The 22,767-nt window shown below is 45.5% G+C and overlaps 1 protein-coding gene and 1 pseudogene across 1 annotated transcript; one reads left to right on the plus strand and one right to left on the minus strand.

Annotated features, from left to right (window-relative positions):
• Positions 1-1,443: 1,443 nt before the first annotated feature.
• Positions 1,444-3,617, minus strand: LOC117866377 (uncharacterized). Its single transcript, XM_034750576.2, has 3 exons — positions 3,077-3,617; positions 2,076-2,183; positions 1,444-1,781 (listed from the first exon to the last, which is right to left on the minus strand). Exons 1-3 carry the CDS (start codon positions 3,464-3,466, stop codon positions 1,659-1,661), a joined length of 621 nt encoding a protein of 206 aa, XP_034606467.1. The 5' UTR covers positions 3,467-3,617; the 3' UTR covers positions 1,444-1,658.
• Positions 3,618-6,036: 2,419 nt separating this feature from the next.
• LOC140220274 (uncharacterized) lies at positions 6,037-8,629 on the plus strand (annotated as a pseudogene).
• Positions 8,630-22,767: the final 14,138 nt, after the last annotated feature.

Genomic DNA, 22,767 nt, shown 5'->3' on the forward strand with positions numbered 1-22,767 from the left:
TACTTACAAGAAGGGGGGAAAAAGATGAAGAATTACATAATTGTTTCTAGCCATTGAATAACTATTGGTTTAAAATCATCCTTAACTCTATGAAGTTGACGGATGATCTGTTTTTTGAACCGCACAGTCCAAAGATTCATAGTAACACTATTTCCTTCAAAGATTTTCCCATTTCTAAGATTCCACAATTCCCAAGCCGCAATAATGAATATTACCATGAAATAGGGCAGTTGCATGGCCTGCCTCGTCCTTGCAATTCTATCATGTAGACAGGTTGATTGTTGCCAATGGATTCCTAACTTCTGCCAGCATGATATTGCAAATGGACATTCAAAGAATAAGTGTGAGATATCTTCTTCTACCTGATCATTGCATAGGACACAAAAGGTGTCTGGTTGAACTGTGAAATTTTGACGTCTCAACATCGATTTAGTATTTAGCCGATCAACCAAAATGAGCCAAGCAAAGAACTTCAAACGAGGTGTGCACTTCGATTTCCACAGCCATTTGAAAGTTGGGGGGACATACAGGTGGGTGAAAGCCAGGCCATAAAACTTTCTGGAACTATATGTGCAATTTGCCCAGATAAAGCACCATTTATCAGGGACTGTCATATCATATTGGATCCCTTGCAACTTGTTTTGCAACTCTTGATATTCTTCAAAAACCTGAACTGAAAGAGGCAGACTAAACAGCTCATCAAAATGTTCTGCATCCATGATCTTTTTGACTGATATATTTGGATCCAGGGCAAAAGAGTAGAGTCGTGAGAATTGCTGAGAAAGAATCCCATCAGACCACAGGTTATCCCAGAACAGGATTGTCGAGCCATCTCCAATAGAGCAGCGAGCAATCCCTCTATAAATCACATTTAGACGTATGATGTCCTTCCATCAGAAGGATCCTACTTCTCCTGCTCCATGTGGCACCTTGTTGTTGTAATACTTGGACCAAATTAGTCTAACCCATGGTACATCCACCTTAGCATAGAACTTGTGGAGCTGCTTCAATAGGAGGGCATCATTCTATAATCTGAGATTTATATTGTGCTATTCAGCGACCCCAACCTATCTAAATCATGTGTTTGCATTTACCTTCGAGTTCCTGATCTCGACGAGCCCCACCAACCAAAAATACTACCTCGGGCACCCTCCTCGGTAGATTGCTGAATCTAAATACCGACACTTGTATGACATGGCAAGCACATACGGACAGCAATCGTCTACACTGTTGGGTCCTTAGAAAAGAATCAGAGAGACTGAGGCAAGGCAAAATATTTGGCAATAAATATCTCTCCATGCATTCCCACGTTATAGTCCAGATCTCGAGAGGCTCCTCAGACCCCTTACGCTGCGATCCGCATCACATTACATAGACCTAGCGAGAATATCAGTCGACGACGTTGAAGCTGCATGGACAAACCTCCAAGAAACAGCAAGTAGCTGGCCAAAAAGAAAAAGCTCATAGCTTGCAGCCCAGAGCTCGGAAGATTCCAGTTTGTTCGGACATGGAACAATATCTTGTTGAAATGTTTGATTATAAGAGTCTACAGCTATCTTTGCATTTACAGCTACACGTACGCCTAGTAAAAGAAAAGAGAGTTTTGAGCTATGTATGTACGACCATTTGTTGTGGTTACTTCTGCACTTGTTCTTGCATTAGAACACGTCTGGGGAGGGCCGGGTGAGCCTCTCGTCTTCCAGTAGCTCGTATGGATCGATGTATGGCGGTGGCGACACTGGATTCTTGCTTGCGTCGTGTACGAAACTTGGTCCAAAGTACTATAAGAAGAAAACCATAAGCAAATGCTTTTGTCAATTCAAATTTATGTAAGACATTAATAAAAAAGATGTCAAGTAGGTACAGCTCCTCTGCATATCCCACATGAGTAAACAAAAACCCAAGACAAGTAGAAAAGAACAACATTATTTAGAGCACAAATCATATCGATTTTAGTGGCATTTTAGTGGCCAGAATGATCAGTGAGATGCTCAATTGCAATAAATCAAGAACAGAGCACATATTGAACATAAGGATGCATGAGCAAATGAAAGGCACTATTAGCGAGGGCTTACCACATATAAACCAGCAAAGAGAGAAACAGTGACAAGAATCAGGGGCCCAAATGCCAGAAAGAAGGTACCACCAAGTGACAATAGTAACTTGGCCCGTGGTACAAGACCCTGAAAAGAAATAAATAATTGTAAGCAGAAGACATATTGTTGATCGTCTGATGCTGAGTTTATAGTTGATGAGATGAAGATTCTTCAATGCATATAAATATATAATGATAATTTGAAATAAAATCGTCGATCATCTGATTTTTGTCATTACTGAACTGACAGTTGATATCTGATACACACCGAAGATTCTTCAGTAGTTAACGATAAGGTGCAGACAAAAGAACCCGTTGAATATCTGATTATTACATATGCTGAATTGATAGTTCACAAGAGATGAACATTCTTGCGAACAACATGGCTGAGACCATGAGTTCAACTATCAGTACAACACTAACCATAAAGTAAATTGATCGTGTGCTACTAATCCTCACGATCACTGACAAGCGAGCGCCATAAGCCAAATGCAGTGCTCATCAGCTCAGGTGACCATATAAAAAAGGATAAAACTAGTAGTCAACAATCTCAATGCCATTGCTCACCGTAAAGTACCACCACGATTATAGAAGTAACCCAAAGATAAATTGTAATTACAGAACGAACCCAAAGATAAATCAGGGGATCTCTCCAATCAGTCTCCTTTTGACATCAGTGCAGCTGTTGCTACTTCTAGTAAGCCACAACAGCAACCACTACTAGTTCCCTTTCTCTAATTAGTGCCTGCCTTGGTCAAATTAAGCATTCATTAGGCCAAGCACTCACTTCTCCATTTCAAATTACTACAAGTAGTAAATCACCCGACCCAATTCACATGCCTCAGCTTTGCTGAGCTTCAAAGGTTTGATCTTTCAGTTCAGAGAAAGCCAAAGATCGCAACTTTATTGATCGCCAATCGTAATTCAGTGCGTGCGCGTGCGTATGCGTGTGAGAGTGAGCGAGCGGGATTGCGAGTGCACCTGGAGGCCCTCGCTGTTGAGCGCCATGGACCGCTCCCGCTGGCCGTCCGTGGCGGCGCCACGCTCGAACTCCGCCGCGGCCACCCCGCGCTTTCTCCCTGCCTCCGCTCCCCCTTCCTCCGCCTCCTTCGCCTCCGCGGGCGCGGCCCCCGGCGCCATCCCGCGCCGCCGGAGCTCCCTGGCGAAGAGCGACTCGGGCGCCTCCTCCTCCTCCTCCTTCTCTTTCCCCTCCGCCCCGTCGCCGCCGGCGCGGCACCTCACACGCAGGCGCAGCCGCACGGCGCGCGCGCGCGCCCGAGGCCGCAGAGACGACGAGGCCGACGGAGACGGCGGGGTCGCTGGCGGGAGGAGGGCGGTGGGGCCGGCGAGGCGGATCACGGCCATGGCCATGGCTGGGCGGGGCTGTGTCGTCGGTGTCGTTGGCGTCGCGTCGAGGCGGCAGGGGAGAGGCCAAGTCGGGGTGGACTTGAGGAGGGGCTCGCTCCGCGGCGGCGCGGCGAGGATCTGGCCGTCGTTTCGGTCTTAGGACTCGTGGCGGGGCGGGATGGACGGCGGGGATCCGGCGCGGGGCTCGTGCGGCTGGGGACGGAGGAGGAGGTGGTGGTGGCGTGCGGGGGAGCGGAGGCGGGGGCCGGGAGCACGTGAGGCAGTCGACGGGACACGTGGGCGGCGAGGGAGCATCAGTTCACACACTTGAAAGAAAAAAAAAAGAAAGAAAATGAAAAACCGAAGCGTGCACGAGCACGACGGCACCAGTTTGGCCATTTGGGTCAAGTTGTCGCCGAAGCTTGTCGGCTTGTGTGGGTTCAGTTTTCCAGGAAAGGAAAGCGTGCACGTTAGGGCGAGTTTGGCAGGGCTCCTCGCGAGGGGCTCCTCGTGCGGAGCCGGAGCCGGAGTCGCGGAGCCACTTTTTTGGGCTCCTCCATGCAGGTCTAAAACGGCTCCGGCTCCTCCCAAATGTGCCAAAAAATGGCTCCGCGGTCAATGCCGTTTGGTACGGCTCCGGCTCCTCCGTGCTTCGGTAAGCGCACGGAGCCGGAGCCGGAGCCCTGCCAAACTGGCCCTAAGAGTAATGAATGCTTGGATTGCATCATTCCTCCCATCACAGGCCGTAGTTTGCAATTTCGCATTCCAATCTTCTTCGGTCACGGGTGAATCAACCGCTTCAACTCATAAAATCTTTATACTTATTATATATATCCGTAAAGCATGTAAGATTTGTATATTTGGTCCAACTTTTATCATTAATATGTAGGTTCAACTTTGATTTATGTCGTGGAAAAGTAGACCCTTAGTCTAACGACTCGTCCAGCTCTTTTTATGCCCGCGCTCCCCCCTCGTACTTAGTACTTTTCTACTCCGAGCAGGACTCCTCCACATTGACCCCCAATTCGTTTGCTCCTCAAATATGGCACAATCTTCCTCAAAATCAGATCGAATCAAGCCCCAAAGCAGAAATAAGAGATGCAGGAGTAGATTGGATAAGACAAGAGAGATGGGTGGTAGGTGCTTAGCAATAGGCGGTGGTCTCGAGACGAGGACGTCACGTAATGGCAAGAGGCCTGCTTAAATAGGTAGCCGTAGTGCATTTGTAAACGTCGTGCACACAGGTATAGCCAACGAGACCCGCCACCTCGTCGACGCTGCTAGTCCCTCTTCGCTACAACTAGAGAAAGCAACGGAATCTTCGTTGCTAAACATCTATTGGTGCTTGCTTTGACACTTAAGACATACGAGAAACCAAAAGATAGCAAATTTGATTGATTGACCACCTTGGTGAAATTAAACAAAAACTACTAATATATTGTCATGAGTGAAATGCATCGTGGGCCCTTTAACTTGCTTGACTGTGCCAAATCAGTCCTCAACTCTAAAAACGCATTTTTGGATCCCTAATCTTGATTGCTCATTTACTGGTGGTCCAAATCGCCATGGTGTGGTATTTTTTCCAACATGGCGGCGCCAACGTGTGGTCCACGACTTCAGACGCGCTGGAGGGCACCTGGTCGGTAGGATAAGTTCAATTTGGCCCTTGGAATTATCTGCCTATCGCATAACCCATCCTCCGCTTCCTTAAGTCCATCGTCAGCCGGCGGACAGGTGGTCGTTGCGAGGAATCGGCGGTGAGGAAGGTTCAAGCGCCTCCGCCTGGATTCTCCCTTCCTCTCCTCTACTCTCTTTCGCAACCTGGATTCTCCTATCCTCTCCTCTACATAGGAAGAAGGAGCGTGGGATTCCCCGTTGACCGCCGGCCACGGTGAATCCGGGCGATGGTACCCTCGATGCGGCGCGAAGGCGAACCTCCGCTAGTGTACGGTGAGTCAATCATAGCCTAAATCTCTGGGATTTCGTTGTGATTTTGAGCGGAAGTCTTTCAATTTTGGTTCGTCTAGGCTTTAAGTTCAGATAATTTTCCCATTGTGTTCATGATGTAGGTGATGATAGTGAATGAGTTCACAATTGAGTTGCATCATGGAGGTTTGTTTGTTGGTCAAGGGTTGAATCGAGCCTATGTTGATCAGAAAGTTTCTTGGTTTGATCACTGTGAGGCAGATAGTTGGTCTCTGTTGTGGATTCAAGATTTTCTTGAACAACTTGGTCATCTGAAGAGTACATGTTTGAAGATTTATTGGTTGTTGCCGAGGAAAGATCTTTTTGATGGGCTTAGAATAGTTTATTCTGATGGTGACACACTAGTCATGATGTATTTGATGAAGAAGGTCAAGAATTTTGTGCTTTATGTTGACCATGATGATAATATTGCAGAACTACATTGGGATGATATTGTAGCAAATTCAGTAGTTAGCCTGCCAAAAGTGTTGAGCACCAGGAAGTTTGAAGGTAATGAGAGGAATCAAAATGAGAGGCTACCAAGCTTTTATTCCAACCTGGAGAAAATGACAAGTAATAAAGCCTAGTATTTTGTTGACAGTGAGTCTGAAGGCAATGATAGTGAGGACATGAAATTTGTTGACAGTGACTATGACTTAGAAGATGATGATGATCTATTTGTTGACAATGTAGATGAGGAAGTGGTGGATGAAGGGATTGCCAAAGGAAGGAAAATAGGGAAAGGAAAGAAGGCTAGGGGCAGCAAGGGAAAAGGATCAGTTATTGTGGACCAAGAACTGTCAACAAATGAAGATGAGTTGCAGGAACTTGACTCTGATGGTGAAGGTCAACTCAGGATGCAGTTCAAGTCCTTTAGATCAGTAGATATCCAATATCCAATATTCAAGGTGGGTATGTTATTTGAGTCAGTTGAGTTGTTAAGGAAGGCAATTATAGAATACAGTTTGAAGGAGAGGGTAGACATCAAGATGCCAAGGAATGAGAGGAAGAGGCTAAGGGCACATCGTGCATAAGGATGCCATTGGATCCTTTATGCTTCAAATGACAGTAGGGCTAATGGTCTAGTGGTGAAGGCATTGTGGTCAGCATAACTGTCAAAAATATTGGGTTTTGAAGAGGTGCACTTCAAAGTGGCTTACTAAAAAGTATCTAGAATCCTTCAGAGCAGATCAGAAGATGTCATTGAGTAACTTTGCTAGAATTGTTCAAAAGGAGTGGAGCATGAGACCATCAAGATCCAAGCTGGCAAGAGCTAGAAGACTAGCCATGAAAGGAGTACTTGGTGATGAGGAAGATCAATACAATTGCTTTGGAACTTTGGTCATGAGTTGAGGAGGAGCAATCCTGGCAACACCTTCTTCCTGAACCTAGATGTTAAAATTTTTAGCACTTTGTACATGTCCATTGATGCTTGCAAAAGGGGATTCTTGAGTGCTTGTAGGCCTACCATATGTTTGGATGGATGCCACATTAAGACCAAATATGGTGGACAGATTCTGACTGTAGTTGGCATTGACCCAAATGATTGCATTTATCGAATTGCAATTGGTATTGTAGAGGTAGAGTCACTAGCCTCTTGGAAATGGTTCCTCCAGACACTAAAAGAAGACCTTGGTATAGAGAATACCTACCCCTGGACTATTATGACAGATAAACAGAAGGTGATATCATGTACCTAACATGTTCCTATCATTTGTTGCAGTGTCATGACATGTTACTGATGTTATGCAGGGTCTTATAGCAGCGGTGCAGCAAGTATTTCCAGATTCAGAGCATAGATTCTGTGTGAGACACCTCTACTCCAATTTTCAGATGCACTTCAAAGGTGAGAACTTGAAAAACCAACTTTAGTCTTGTGTAAGGTCAAGCAATGTTGTTCGGTGGAATAACAATATGGATATGATGAGGGTTCTAAATAGTGATGCTCACAAGTGGTTAGAGAGGATGCCACCATAAACATGGGTTAGAGCAGTTTTTTAGTACTTATCCCAAGTGTGACATCCTACTGAACAACAGTTGTGAGGTTTTCAATAAGTACATGTTAGATGCCAGGGAGATGCCTATATTAAGTATGTTACAGCAAATCAAGAGTCAACTGATGACAAGGTATTATAACAAAGAGAAAGAGGTGGGAGATCTTTGGTAGGGTCCTATATACCCAAAAATTAGGAACAAGTTGCGGAAGAACTGTGAACTAGCTAACATATGTTATGCTCTGCCTATTGGGAAGGGTGTTTTTGAGGTGCAAGGGAGAACCAACAAGTACATTGTTGACATTAGCATTAAGACTTGTGACTGTAGAAGGTGGGATCTCACCGGTATCCCTTGCTCACATGCCATTTCCTGCTTGAGGCATGAAATAATCCCACCTGAGTCAGTGGTTCATGATTGTTACTCCTCAACAACCTACATGAAGGCTTATGCTAACACCATTTGGCCATGCAAGGATAAGAGTGCTTGGGAGCAGTTGATGCCACTGAGGTGCTCCCACCTAAATAGAAAAGAAGGTTGGTAGGCCACCAAAATCAAGAAGGAAGCAGCCACATGAAGTTGAAGGCCCAAATGGTCCTAAACTGTCAAAACATGGAGTCATCATACATTGCAGGTACTGTGGAGGTTCAGGTCACAACAGAACTGTCAACAGAGAAAGAAAGACCTATGTATAGGTGCAAGGGAGGACTAGTGTGCAACAGATGAGCCTTTTACACCTCAAGCTTCCACACATCAAGCTGGAGAAATAATAGATGATGATCCATTCATTTCTCAGGTAACTAGTGAAGCTGCAATCATAGTACATTTGCTGTCACTACTACTTTCATCCCTAAACATTATTATTGTAGGTTTACATGTACTATGATGAAGAGAGTGTGCCACTACTTTCACAACTAAGCAACACAATGGTTTCTCAGATGGTGATTGAGGTACCAATCATTCTTTGCTGACTGGTGATCTTCTTGCCCTCTAACCACAACTTTGATTTTTTGGTATGCCTCACAGAGTAGAACAATTGGAGAACAACCTTTGCCAGATTCAGCTTTCATCATCTCCAATCTGCCAGCAACAAGACCGGTGCCACCTACAATAGCAACAAAGGCAGGAAGAGCAAGGGTAGCTAAGCGCAAGGAAGGTACTACAAGTACTAAGAAGGCCTCAGTTCCAAAGAAGAAAGACCCAAAGAAGGATGCATCAGGACAGTCTTGATGCTTGCTTCAATGGTTTTGGTCATTCATTTGTGATGTTGCCAAGTATGCTTTTGTCCAACAGCAACACAAAACAATTGACTATTGTCTGTGATGCTATTGTACAGCAGCTACACCACAGATCTCTTTTGATCCTTTTGGTGCTTGATTTTGTATAGTGATGGGAACAATAGCTACACCACGGATCTCTTTTGCTCCTTTTGGTAGGTCAGATTCTGTATGTACTAATGCCCTGCAAACTATGACATTACTGAATGGATTATCCAATGCAGTAGATAATTCTATCTTTGATGATGTGAAAATGTTTCATTCCATAATTCGTTACATAGATGGTACACATTGTTTCACTTGAACAGATGAACCAACAACACAAGTAGCAAACACACACCAAGAAAGCATAATGCCTTCAGCAAAACTACAACCTGTCTACAAATAGCTATCTGTTCTTTTCCTTCCTTCAGCATTAGAATGCCAGCCAAGCCAACATCTCCCTTCATCTTTGAATCAATCCACTCCATACTTGATTCAGCTACTTACATCGACCCAGCTCTGTCGTATGCACTTGCAGATGCAAGAAGCGGGCCTCTGCTAGCAACAACATTGACGTACTCCACTTTCCAGTACCAAAATGGACAACCGCTCCCATCCCTCTGCAAAAATGCAACCTTCACTCTATCAGTCAACTTCAAATCATGAAACAAGTTGCATTTCGATTCAATCCGCAACTTCAAAACATGAAACAAGCACCAATTCGATTGAATCCTCACCTTGTGTAGTGCGCAACAGTAAAAGATTTGACCTAGACTCCATTTATGCTGGGATGTGCACCTCACCACTCTCCTCAATCCGCATTTAGTGCACATAATGAGCGAGAGCCCATCTGCACTCATCGGATTTCAGGCTGAGATGCTTGAACCTCCGGCCATGGTGTGGATCCAGGCGGAGGTGGCAGGGGAGAAGAGAGATAGAGAGGTACACGAAAGGGAGTAGAGGAGAGGATGGAACCATATAAGGAAGGGAGAATCCAGGCGGCGGAGCTTCAACCTCCCTCGCCGCCGATTCGCCGCAGCCTTGAGCCGCCGGGCGGAGGCGCTTCAACGAACTCAAGGAAGCGGAGGATGGGTTATGCGATGGGCAGATAAATTCAAGGGCCAAAGTGAAATTATTCTACCAACCAGGTGCCCTCCTAGCGCGTCTAACCGTTGTGGACGCCACGTTGGCGGTGCCATGTTGGCAAAAATGCCACACCGTGGCGATTTGGACCACCAGTAAACGAGCAAACAAGATTAGGGACCCAAAAATGCGTTTTCAGGGTTGATGGATTGATTTGTCAAAGTCAAACAAGTTAAAGGGCCCATGGTGCTTTCACTCTATTGTCATCTAAGAGTGTTAGTCCGTGCGGGAGTACGGGTTGATTGACTAGTGATTGTCAATTGTAATATATCCAGTGATATTAATTTTGGAATTTTTTTATTTTCAGAAAAGCTCAGAATCAGGATGGAAAACGGGATGACAAATACATTGTTGGGGATACGAGGTAGGCTACACTAGCGCAATTCAAAAATCTACCGCGTATAACCAGGAAGAACTGCCGTATAAGGATCACGGGATTACCACTCGACGCACTACCGGTGCGGAAGATGTAGATATGCGTCGATGCAGTGAAGACGATCACGTAGTCGTACGTAGTCGATCAACATAGTCGTACGTAGTCGATCACGTCCAGCAGCTCCTCAGCAGCTCGTCCACGTGCAGCAAGATCGCCTTCGGTGCCGCGGCTCGTCGTCGGCTCGCCGCGGCTCGTCGGCGGCTCGTCCAAGTGCTGCAGGCGCAACACCTCCAAGGTATCCACACGTGCAGGGAGGAAGCGTCGCAAGCCGGACTGCTAGATCCGCGAGTTGCAACAGGCGAGGGCGTGGGAGGTGCGGCAGGTGTGTTTCGCCAAAAGGTGTAAACCCTAGGGCGCCCCCACCCCTCTATTTATAGAGGTTCCTGACGGGCCTCTGGATCCGAGGCCCATTAGTACTTCTAAACCTAATCCAACTCGGATCTGATCCGAATTGGGCTTCCAGCCCCTTAAGTGTGTGACCCTATGGGTTCGGATACGTATAGACATGGCCCGAGTACTCCTTCTCGGCCCAATAGTCGGTAGCGGCCTCTAGCAAGACGTGCCAACTCCTATACGCACACGAAGATCATATCAGACGAACCATCACAACATAATATACATGCTATTCCCTTTGCCTCACGATATTTGGTCTAGCTTCAAGCCGACCGCTCTTTCTCGATCCTGTGATTCGGAATCCCTTTGTAGGTTAACTCTTAACCGTACGTAGCATGGCCATGCATTTTCGGATCCGATCACTCGAGGGGCCCAAAGATATCACTCTCAATCAGGGAGGGGCAAATCCCATCTTGATTGACCATGTCTCATAGCATGCTTCTTGACAAACCCGAAAACTACCTTTATAACTACCCTGTTACGGCGTAGCGTTTGATAGTCCCTAAGTAGGTCGATCCACATCTAGAATACATGCGACAATCTCAGGTCTAAGGACAAAGCGTATATGTTGTTTAAAGAGAGAACTACTTCTCGTGTTGGGTCAGTCCTAGCACATGTCTCCACATGTGTCCACATTATTAGTTCAACATCTCCATGTCCATGATTTGTGAAACATAGTCATCAACTAATACATGTGCTAGTCTAATATTCATGTGTGTCCTCACATGAACTCCGACTAGGGACAACTTTAGAATAACCATACAAGTAAAGAGTTTCACATACAATTCACATAATTGCAAATCAATTCAAGTAGCCTTCAGTGGATATTCAATGAACACAACATACAAATCATGGATACAAATGGAATATCATCATCTCTATGATTGCCTCTAGGGCATACCTCCAACATACATATCTACCATCTAGGTGTTTTCCCATTAGAAAAATTCTATTTTTAACTATCCAACTATTATCTCCGTTTGAGTTTGGCCATCCAATTCCAAAACAAGGAATCTTCAACCACCCAACTATCAAAAGCATTCACCATTGACCATCTAGTTGTTTTGTAAGCTACTTCTGCTGACGTGGATGACACATGGCACTAGACCCACACTTCAGGTCCTCTTTCTTTCTTCTCTCCTCTTCTCAAGCTCCACAGCCTCACTAGCCGTCTGCCCTTCTCACCTGCAGGGCTGCCGTCGCCATCCACCGTGCTAAGCCGCCGCTGCCGCCGTCCACCCCTCGCGGGGCTGTTGCCGTACACTCTCGCCTTGGCGCCGCCATCCAACCCCATGATGAGTAGGACTAGGAGGCAGCACAAAGAAGTGGTTGGTGGCGAGGAGGTGGTGCGCGGCAGAGATGAGCATGGCGAAGGCGCGCTGGTGGCTGCAAACAACTTCTCCTAGAGTAGGGCGAAGATGAGGTCAGAGTTGGTAGGAAAGAGGAATGCCACCTTAGGCTGCTGCCTCTTCTTCTTCCCGTAGCCGCTGAAGAAGGAGGGGGCGCAGTGCTGGCGGGGTTGACGGCGGCCGCGGCTTCCTTGGAGGCAGGCGCAGCAAAGAGGTGGACGGCGCGGAGGAAGAGCGCGAGGTCCTCCATCTTGTCAGCGTCCGGGATGGCTGGGAGCATACGCCATGGGATGAGGCGCAATGCGAGGAGGAAGACCGCCAGGATGGAGAGCAGCAGCAACAGCAACAATGACAACATGTACGGCGAGGTGGTGCCATCTTCCTCCCTCTCTATCCCTCAACCGCCTGGAGAACGGAATGTCGCTACAATCCCTGGGCTCCGATCAACTGACAGGAGATGACGGGAATGGAAACACCAAAAGCAATCAAAATCCCTGCGATTCAGGAGGGGTTTCTTCCTCTGCGGGGATCGGATCTCGCGGGCATTAATTGGAGGATGGTGGGAGGGGGTAAATCAGGGAACTCCGTGGGTGGGCTTGACGTGGGGGGGGGGGGGGGACGGCAGCGGCGGTATACGGCAGCCCCGTGTGGGGGTGGATGACGGCGGCAGTGGTAGCTTGGCACGATGTACGGCGGCGGCAGCGGCCCTGCGGGTGAGGAGGGTAGGGGCCGGCGGGACTGTGGAGCTTGAGAAGAGGATAGGAGAAAGAAAGAGTACATGACAAGTGGATCCAGTGTCATGTGTCATCCACGTCAGCAAAACCACCTTTCAAAATGGCTACATGGTCAATTGTGAATAGTTTTAGCAGTTGGGTGGTTGAAATTCCTGATTTTGGAATTGGATGGCCAAACTCAATCGGAGGCAACACTTGGAGGTCAAAAATAGAGTTTTTTTTTCTTGCCCATTCATTTTCGTTTTCCCGTTTTCTTGGTGGAATATCTGTTTTTACCGCAAATGTTGATTTACCTATCCAATGTAGAGTTAGAAAAATGTTGAAAGATGCATCAGGCAAGGGCAACCTCGCAAAGGCGTATATACCTGGTGACATGGGCTCTCATGGTAACGTCTGTGATCACAGGTTAGAGGCTACAATGTGGATGGGTCTAGTGAGCTGGATCCGGTCTCCAGCCGACAGGAGGAGCTCGAGGCATGGAGCCCACCACGCCGCCGCCTGTTCCGGTCACTGCGCTGTCCGGAGCAGCGCCTTCTGGCCCCAACCTTGGTGAGCGCGTCGATTTCTTCTAGAACCTCTGCCACCTGCCAACACTTCCAAAACAGGTGTGTCAGGAGTCAAGACCGAGAGAGCTATGATTAGGAATGGGCGAATCCTTATTCCCTAGGCCCTAGCTATTACATTGATCGCATCACAACCTACAGCTGAATCGGGATGGATGGTGGATGGGATGGGATGGATGGATGATCGCATCTCAATTTACAACTGTCTTCCGAAAAAGATCCGGACAGAAGGATAGATGATCGCATTTTCAATCCTTAGCTTGCAAAAAGAATATTATTACAAACATTGACTGTACCATTTTTAGCATTGCATAGCATATAAAGGAATGAAAATAAAACTAAAATAATTAATCATGGGAGATGTCATTCTATTTATTTCTTAAAAAAATATAATAAGCAGGCAATAAATGTCACACCTAAGGGAAAAAGCTGAAAACAAAAATTAGAATAAAGAACATGGCCTTCAGATATCAAACGGATACTGATCATATTTATTTTTGAATCCAAGAAGAGATCATCACCCAGTCTTGAGATATTATAAACTGTTGGATATATAAGCACTTTTAGTTTTAATTTAATCCAGAAATAAATTATGAATACGATGAACAGATAGTAGATTAAACTAGACATGTCTACGCAAGATCTGGACAAGTCTATCATTGCAAATAGAATCACACATTCTACCATACTATCCAGTGCTATCAGACTGCAACAGATCATAATAGCTAGTATGGAAGATATAATTTGAGATAAAAGATCATACGTTTCTTTCTTTATGAAGATCGGCTCCTGGACGACTACCGGATACAGCAGGCGACGACGATTAGCAGCCTGACGTTGTTCACGACGACGAGTGACGCCCGAGCGACGAAGAGGTAGACGAGCCGTGGTGAAGGAGTCGACGAAGAACTTGACGAAGCGGAGGAAATGATCGAGCAGTCGCGCAGAGCGCTTCCCAAAAACCTTATTCGCCCTCTCCCGGTGCAGGATCGCTGAAGACGACGGTTCCGGAGACCTGCTCTCCCAATCGCCGGTGCACACCGACAATCGGGATGGAGTAGACTACGGTGGCAGCACAGCAGCGAGAGGAGGCAAAAACCTAACTAGCACAGACCACCTTAGGGATACCCTAACCTTGGGGCCTTCCCGTATAGTAGTCTATATTGCATCTTTTTCGTGAGGGAGGTGGTCCATATATATCGGGAGGAAAAACCCCAATACCCTCATCTATTAGCAATATGGGACTAATAGATGGTGTACCCCCTCTTTACGCTAATGGGCCTTTGAGATTTATTTGAAATTCTGAAATTACTTATAGGCTAGGCTCATTATTTCAACAATCCCCCACCAGATCTCAAATGCCCACCAGAGATTTTGCCTGTTTCTCATTGCTGTTTATATACTAGTGTTTCAGCGAGGACTGTTAAGTTGAACTCTCGCCTAGAGCTTCAAGCTACATTCATCCACAACTTGAACAATGGACTAAGCCTTGAATTGCAAGTTTTGTGCGGACAAGTTTCACTCAAAGTCGGAACTAGTACCTGGCTGCCTGTAGCCTACCCCGCGGGTGGGGCATATAGGTCGTACCCCCTGGTCTCTTCATGAGCTTAATAGAGATCACCCAAGTCTCACAGACTGCGACCTTACAACAGTCGGGCTCATATAGGTATATTTTTCCAAGATGTTCTGCAGGGCAACATCTTTGCTAATTAAAGCCAACAAAATATATTAAGGCAGTAGCCAGCCTGCCATGCAGTGGTTTGAGAGTGTTGCATCATTTCTCGAGTGGGTTAGTAGGATACTCTCATGCTATCCCATAGCTTGTTCTTCCCAGATCCTACTTCACGGGATCTCCGATCACATAGGTTGGGTTACCACCATGGTGTAGCTCATATGGGTCTCATACCCATCTCCTTTGATGCATTGTCTATCACATTACGTGACAGCCCCTTGGTGAACTGATCTGCCAAGTTCTTATCAGTTGAGATGTAATCCACTGATATTACTCTGGAGTTTCTCATTTTCCTGACATATTTCAGACGCCTCTTAACGTGTCTTGATAACTTCATATTGTCCTTAGAATTGTTCACTTTGACTATCACCGTTTGATTGTCACAATTCATAAGTATTGCCGGCATAGGTTTCTCGACAATAGGCAAGTCCATCAAGAGTTCACGTAGCCAATCAGCCTCAACTGTGGCTGTATCTAATGCTGCAAGTTCTGCTTCCATGGTAGACCTCGTTAAGATAGTCTGTTTGGATGACCTCCATGAAACAGCACCACCACCAAGAGTGAAGACGTATCCACTTGTGGCATACAGTTCATCAGCATCAGATATCCAATTTGAATCACTATAGCCTTCCAGTACCGCAGGATACCTAGAGTAGTGAATTCCGTAATCCATAGTACCAACTAAATAGCTCATGACTCGCTCAAGCGCACGCCAATGATCATCTCCCGAATTAGAGGTAAACCGGCTCAGTTTGCAAATAACATATGAGATGTCAGGCCTAGTAGCACTGGCTAAATACATAAGTGATCCAATAATCTGAGAGTATCTTAATTGTTCTCTACCAATTCTCCTATTTTTTCGAAGTATCAAGCTCGGATCATAAGGTGTGGGAGAAGGCTTATTGTCCTTGAAGCCGAACCGGCTCAAGACCTTTTCCACATAATGAGATTGCGTGAGAGTAATCCCATTCTCTCTTTTGATCAACTTGATATTCAGAATTACATCAGCCTCTCCCAGATCTTTCATGTCGAAATTTTGGCATAGAAATGACTTGACCTTTTTAATCACGTCAAGATTTGTACCAAAGATTAGTATGTCATCGACATACAAGCACAATATAACTCCCTCACCCCCACCATGGCGGTAGTACACACATCTATCAGCCTCATTGACAGAAAAGCCTGCTGATATGAGTGTAGTATCAAATTTCTCATGCCACTGCTTAGGTGCTTGTTTCAGGCCATACAAAGATTTAAGTAATTTACACACCTTGTTCTCTTGACCCTTTATTACAAACCCATCAGGCTAATTCATATAATTTTCCTCATCTAACTCTCCATTAAGGAATGCTGTCTTAACATCCATCTGATGGACGAGAAGACCATGTGAGGCAGCAAGGGAAAGTAATACTCGAATACTGGTCAATCTCGCAACAGGTGAGTAAGTGTCGAAGAAATCTTTGCCTTCTTTCTGGGTATAACCCTTAGCCACAAGTCGAGCCTTGTACTTATCAATAGTACCATCAGGCCTAAGCTTCTTTTTGAACACCCACTTGCAACCCACAGGTTTACAACCATACGGTCGATCAACAACCTCCCAAGTTCCATTAGAAAGAATAGAGTCCATCTCACTGTGGATAGCTTCTTTCCAATCATCTGCATCTGGAGATGCAAATGCCTCTGAAATAGTCTTAGGAGTATCATCTACGAGATAGACAGTGAAATCATCACCAAAGGACTTTGCAGTTCTTTGTCTCTTTCTCCTCTCAGGAGCTTCACTATTAACCTCCTCATGAACTGGCTCAAGTGTTTGTTCAGCATGATCAGGAAGTACAATAGGTTCAGGAGTTATCTCAGCAATCATATCAAAAGATAGTCTAGACATACTATGCAATTGTTTCATAGGAAATATATTCTCAAAGAAAGTAACATCACGAGACTCCATCAAGGTATTAACATGAACATCAGGCACCTTTGATTTAACCACTAAAAATCTATAGGCTATGCTATGATGAGTATATCCCAAAAAGACACAATTCACAGTTTTAGGTCCCAACTTACGTTTCTTGTTGATTGGCACACCAACTTTGGCCAACCAACCCCAAGTGCGTAAGTATGAAAGTGATGGTTTTCTTCCAATCCATTCTTCATAGGGAGTTTTCTCCTTATTCTTCATGGGTACTTTATTCAGGACATGACATGAAGTCAATATAGCCTCCCCCCACCATGCCTTAGATAATCTACTGGTGTCTAACATGGCGTTCACCAAGTCAGCCAAGGTGCGATTCTTTCTTTCGGTAACCCCGTTTGATTGGGGTGAATAGGGAGGCGTCCTCTCATGTATAATACCATGTTCTTCACAGAACAAGTCGAAATCATTAGAGAAATACTCACCACCACGATCAGACCTAATTCTCTTGATCTTTTTCTCAAGTTGATTCTCAACTTCAGCCTTATAGATTTTAAAGTAGTTAAGAGTCTCATCTTTCGTTTTCAATAAATATACATAGCAATATCTAGACGCATCATCTATCAAAGTCATGAAATATCTTTTTCCACCTTTGGTCAACACACCATTCATCTCGCATATATCAGAATGAATTAGTCAAGTGGTGCCAAGTGTCTCTCCTCGGCCACCTTGTGAGGTTTTCGAGGTTGTTTAGATTGCACACAACTATGGCACTTATAACCTTTGACAATGGAAAAATTCGGAATTAAACACAGGCTGGAAAGTCGAGACATAGAACCAAAATTCAGATGACATAAACGTAAATGCCAAACACTAGCATCACTCTCATTAATACCATCACAAATATAATTCACAGACTTATTGCAATAATCTGAAAGGGAAAAGCGGAACAAACCTCCGCACTCATAGCCTTTACCAATAAATTGTCCACTCTTAGACACGACAATTTTATTAGACTCAAGCACTACCTTAAAACCATCCCTACAGAAAAGGGAGCCACTAACTAGATTCTTCCTGATAGAAGGGACATGTTGCACGTTCTTCAGTTGCACGATCTTTCCCGAAGTAAACTTCAGATCTACCGTACCAACACCATGAACAGAAGCATGTGACTCATTCCCCATTAGGATGGAGGAATCCCGAGCGACCTGGTAAGATGAAAACAAGGAGGCATCAGCACACACATGAACATTAGCACCAGTATCAAGCCACCAAGTATTAGTAGACTGAAACACTGAAAAAACAGAAGGTAAATTACCATACCCACTATTTCCGTCTCCAGCGCTGGTCACCATGCTCACAGACTTCTGCTGCGGAGGTTTTCTTCCTTTGCGGTTTGGGCACTTCTTTGCCCAATGGTCAGTAGAACCGCACACGAAGCTTCCCTCGTTCTCCTTATTCTTCTTCTTCTTGAAGGTAGTGGACTGTTTAGGCTTATTGTTCTTGCCCTTGTCCTTGCCACCATTGCCATTGTGATGTGATTGGTGCACCATATTGGCACTGGTCTGACCCTCAACAGCTTTAAATCGTCCATCTTTAGCCCGAGCTTTCTCCTCAACATCAAGAGATGCAATCAAGTCTGAAACAGAAATTTCTATCCTCTTGTGTTTGAGAGAAGTGGCGAAATCCCTACAGGATGGAGGTAACTTGGCAATGATGCCCCCAGCCACAGACTTGTCGGACACAACGATCTTTAGCAGATCGAGTTCCTTTACCATGCACTGTAATTCATGAGCCTGAGTGACTACAGATTTTTCGTCAACCATCTTGTAGTCATGATACTGCTCAATGATGTACAGTTCAGTGCCAGTATCTGAGCCACCGTAGTTGGCAGTCAGATCGTCCCACAACTCCTTTGCGACTATGTGACGAAGGTACACATCCTGCAGATGTTCTGCAAGTGCACCAATCACAGCGCTCAAGAAGATTGTGTTGGCTTTCGAATATTCTTTCTCCTTTTCAGGAGAGAGAACCCCTTCCAGCTTGCCATTGGACACCCAGAACACCTTCATGGCAGTAAGCCACAGCGTGGCTTTCACCTGCCACCTCTTGAAGTGCACGCCAACAAACGGTGCTGGCCTCAGTGCATCAAGAAATCCAGCCATAAAACTAAAGTGCCTACAATAAGGTTTTTGGATTGTTGGATATATAAGTACTTTTAGTTTTAATTTAATCCAGAAATAAATCATGAATACAATGAACAGATAGTAGATTAAACTAGACATATCTACGCAAGATCTAGACAAGTCTATCATTGCAAATAGAATCACACATTCTACCATACTATCCAGTGCTATCAGACTGCAACAGATCATAATAGCTAGTATGGAAGACATAATTTGAGATAAGAGATCGTACATTTCTTTCTTTATGAAGATCGGCTCCTGGACGACTACCAGGTACAGCAGGCGACGACGATCAGCAGCCTGACATTGTTCGCGACGACGAGTGACGCCCGAGAGACGAAGAGGTAGACGAGCCGTGGTGAAGGAGTCGACGAAGAACTTGACGAAGCGGAGGAAACGATCGAGCAGTCGCGCAGAGCGCTTCCCAAAAACCTTATTCGCCCTCTCCCGATGCAGGATCGCTGAAGACGACGGTTCCGGAGACCTGCTCTCCCAATCGCCGGTGCACGCCGACAATCGGGATGGAGTAGACTACGGTGGCGGCGCAGCAGCGAGAGGAGGCAAAAACCTAACTAGCACAGACCACCTTAGGGATACCCTAACCTGGGAGCCTTCCCGTATAGTAGTCTATATTGCATCTTTTTCATGAGGGAGGTGGTCCATATATATAGGGAGGAAAAGCCCCAACACCCTTATCTATTAGCAATATGGGACTAATAGATGGTGTACCCCCTCTTTATGCTAATGGGCCTTTGAGATTTATTTGAAATTCTGAAATTACTTATGGGCTAGGCCCATTATTTCAACATAAACTCTAGTGTTGGATATGATTGGCGGGAGAACTTTAAAACAATTAAAATAAGGAACATAGCCTTTAGATATCAAAAACATTCAAACTGGATACTGGCATATTTATTTTTGAACTCAAGAAGATATCAACTCCTAAGTCTTGAGATATCAAAACTCTATACTGGTGGATATGGTAGGAGTGGAAACAATGTTTCTATATGTGACAATCAATACATTGCTGCAAGACCATCGTTGTGTGTTTCTATATAAACACCGGGAGTCTGAAAACGAAAAGACATACATGTACGAGTACTCCTTTCTTCCTCACAAAGAAGAAAAGGTTATTGCCGCCATGGCGCTCCTCAGGAGCTCTAAGATAAGGATCATGTGCTTAACCACTGCTGTTGTATTGGTTCTTGTGATCACGTCCTCCACCTTCCCATCATGCCAAGCGGGGGACAGTAAGCACCCTACTTTTGCATATGTTGCATATATTTTGTACATGTTCATATTCTTTAGTTAACAAGCAAATCTTGTTTGATTTTGTTCAGTCTCATGTGTAGTCATCAAAGGCCATGGCTCGCCATCACTGTTGTCGCTGACATGCTACACTTACCGATTTTGCGACGCTAAGGGGTGCGAAAGCCATTGTGAACACAAAGGCAAGAAGAAAGGGGGCTGCAGAACAGATGGTGTGGACCCACAGCAGTGCTGCTGCCAAGACTAGGCATTGTAAAATGCATCTTCTTGACGCAAATTCAATAAAGATGCCTTTCTATTACCTGCTGCCTCCAATAGAAATGGTGTACTGTGTACTGACCGTTCCATGCGTTTATGATTTTGCGCCATGCTGTCTTTTTTTCACGAGGATAGTCAATAACTATTGACGTCCATGGACTAGAGCCTTTATGGATGGAAGAGCAAGATGCAGCCCAATTCCAGGATTTTTTTTGAAAGAAAATCCCAGGATTTTGAGGGCCCAGGAACAGGAAATTGAGCAGCATGAAGAAGAAGTGCTCGGCTCATGGTTGGGCCGGAAATGGATCTTTTTATGGGCTTGCAAAAACTATATATATGCTGATAGGACTTGGCTAATTTACGGCCGGTCAAATGCCGTAAGTTTGGCCGGCCGTACGACCCTTCCGGTTTTTATAATAAACAAAACACAAAAGACCGCTTTCCACTTTTGGCAAAAAGCTGTCAGAAAGGCTACTTTTCCCACCAGAACCACCCACGAACCACTGCCCCCTCCTAATTCGCTTAATTCTGGACATTTTTCTACCGAATACAACTCAACAGTTGCAATAAAAAAATAACTTTTGGGATCTCATAAAGCAAATCTTGAAAAAACTATAAGCAAATTAGAACATGTACAGAAGTAATTTCTCCTAGCTAAACTCAAACATTCACGACGTATACCAGCGTATAAAAGTCATGATTGTCTCCAAAGTTGATGACTGATGATGAACCCAAGTAGTTTTCTGAAGGGTACACCGAACATGCATTTTTTTGATTCAGTTTCCACTGGTATGCTCATAAGCATGCGAAAGTTTTTTCTAAATCCACAATCAAGTCGTCGGGATTTCTGATCTTTACGGCCACGTTATCCACGTATGCCTCTACGTTGCGGTGTAGCTGATTCTTGAAGCACTCCGGATGGCTCATTGGTATGTGGCGCCTGCGTTCTTCAACCTGAAGGACATTATGGTGTAATAGAAAGCTCTGTACGAGGTGATGAACGTGGTTTTGATATGATCTTCTTCCTTGAGGGCTATCCGGTGATACCCTGAGTAGCAGTCAAGGAAACAGAGGAGAGCACACCCGGCCGTCGAGTCGATGACTTGATCAATCCTAGGGAGCCCGAAAGGGTCCTTTGGACAGTGCTTGCTGAGGTCAGTGTAGTCAACACACATCCTCCATTCGTTGTTGTTCTTCTTCCGCACCAAGACGGGGTTAGCCAGCCACTCTGGATGATACACCTCTTTTATGAAGCCCGCTGCGAGTAGTTTGGTCAACTCTTTTTTGATGGCTTCTCTCCTATCTTGGGCGAATCAGTGAGTGCTTGATCCATATTCAGTGAGTGTTTGATCAACTCCCTGGGCACCCCGGCATATCAGATGGTTTCCATGCAAAGATGTCACGGTTGGCTCGGAGGAAGCTGACGAGTGCGTCTTCCTATTTGGGGTCCAGCCCTAAGCCAATCAGAACTGTCTTGGAGCTATCGCCTGTCTCAAGGTCAATGGCTTTGATGTCAACTTCACCTGCCGGCTTGACCTTGGTTGCCCCCAACTTCTTTTCAGGGATATCGAGTTCTCTCGGGGATAATTTCTTGGAGGCGGTGAAGACTTGCATCATTGAGTTTGGCACCTGAGTAGTTGCTACCAATTCCACGGCTTCTGTGTCGCAGTCGTAGGATTTTTTCAAGTCTCCACGCAGGGAGAGTACTCCCTTGGGTCCTAGCATTTTGAGTACTAGGTACAGGTAATCCAGATGGCCATGAACTTGGCCAGTGCTACTTTTCCGAGGATAGCGTGATACAATGTCTCGAAGTCAGCCACCTCGAACCGGATGTACTCGGTTCGATAGTGATCTTTTGTCCCGAAGGTAACTGGTAAGACCACTTGACCAAGGGGTACAGCCGCGTTGCCTGGGACAATCCTGTAGAATGGAAAGTTTGTTAGGGTGAGCATATCCATTACGTCGAGGCCCATCTTCCTTAAAGTCATAGTGAAGAGTACGTTGAGGTCACTGCCGCCGTCGATGAGTACTTTTGTGAGTAGAGAGCCTGTGACTACTGGATCCAGGACGAGTGGGTAGCGCCCTGGGTCTGAGAAGTTAGTCCCTGATCCTCCCTTGAGAAGGTAATTGGCACCTC

This window comes from Setaria viridis, chromosome 8 (assembly GCF_005286985.2).
Source record: "Setaria viridis chromosome 8, Setaria_viridis_v4.0, whole genome shotgun sequence".
NCBI classification, from domain to species: domain Eukaryota; kingdom Viridiplantae; phylum Streptophyta; class Magnoliopsida; order Poales; family Poaceae; genus Setaria; species Setaria viridis.

Bases quoted from the DNA above. Each gene is read 5' to 3' on its own strand.
- LOC117866377 (XM_034750576.2), bottom strand. From the start codon at position 3,466: ATGGCCATGGCCGTGATCCGCCTCGCCGGCCCCACCGCCCTCCTCCCG. The intron at 2,184-3,076 runs GTGCACTCGCAA...ATTTCTTTTCAG, and splicing joins TCAACAGCGAGGGCCTCCAG to GGTCTTGTACCACGGGCCAA. The intron at 1,782-2,075 runs GTAAGCCCTCGC...TTCTTCTTATAG, and splicing joins TCTTTGCTGGTTTATATGTG to TACTTTGGACCAAGTTTCGT.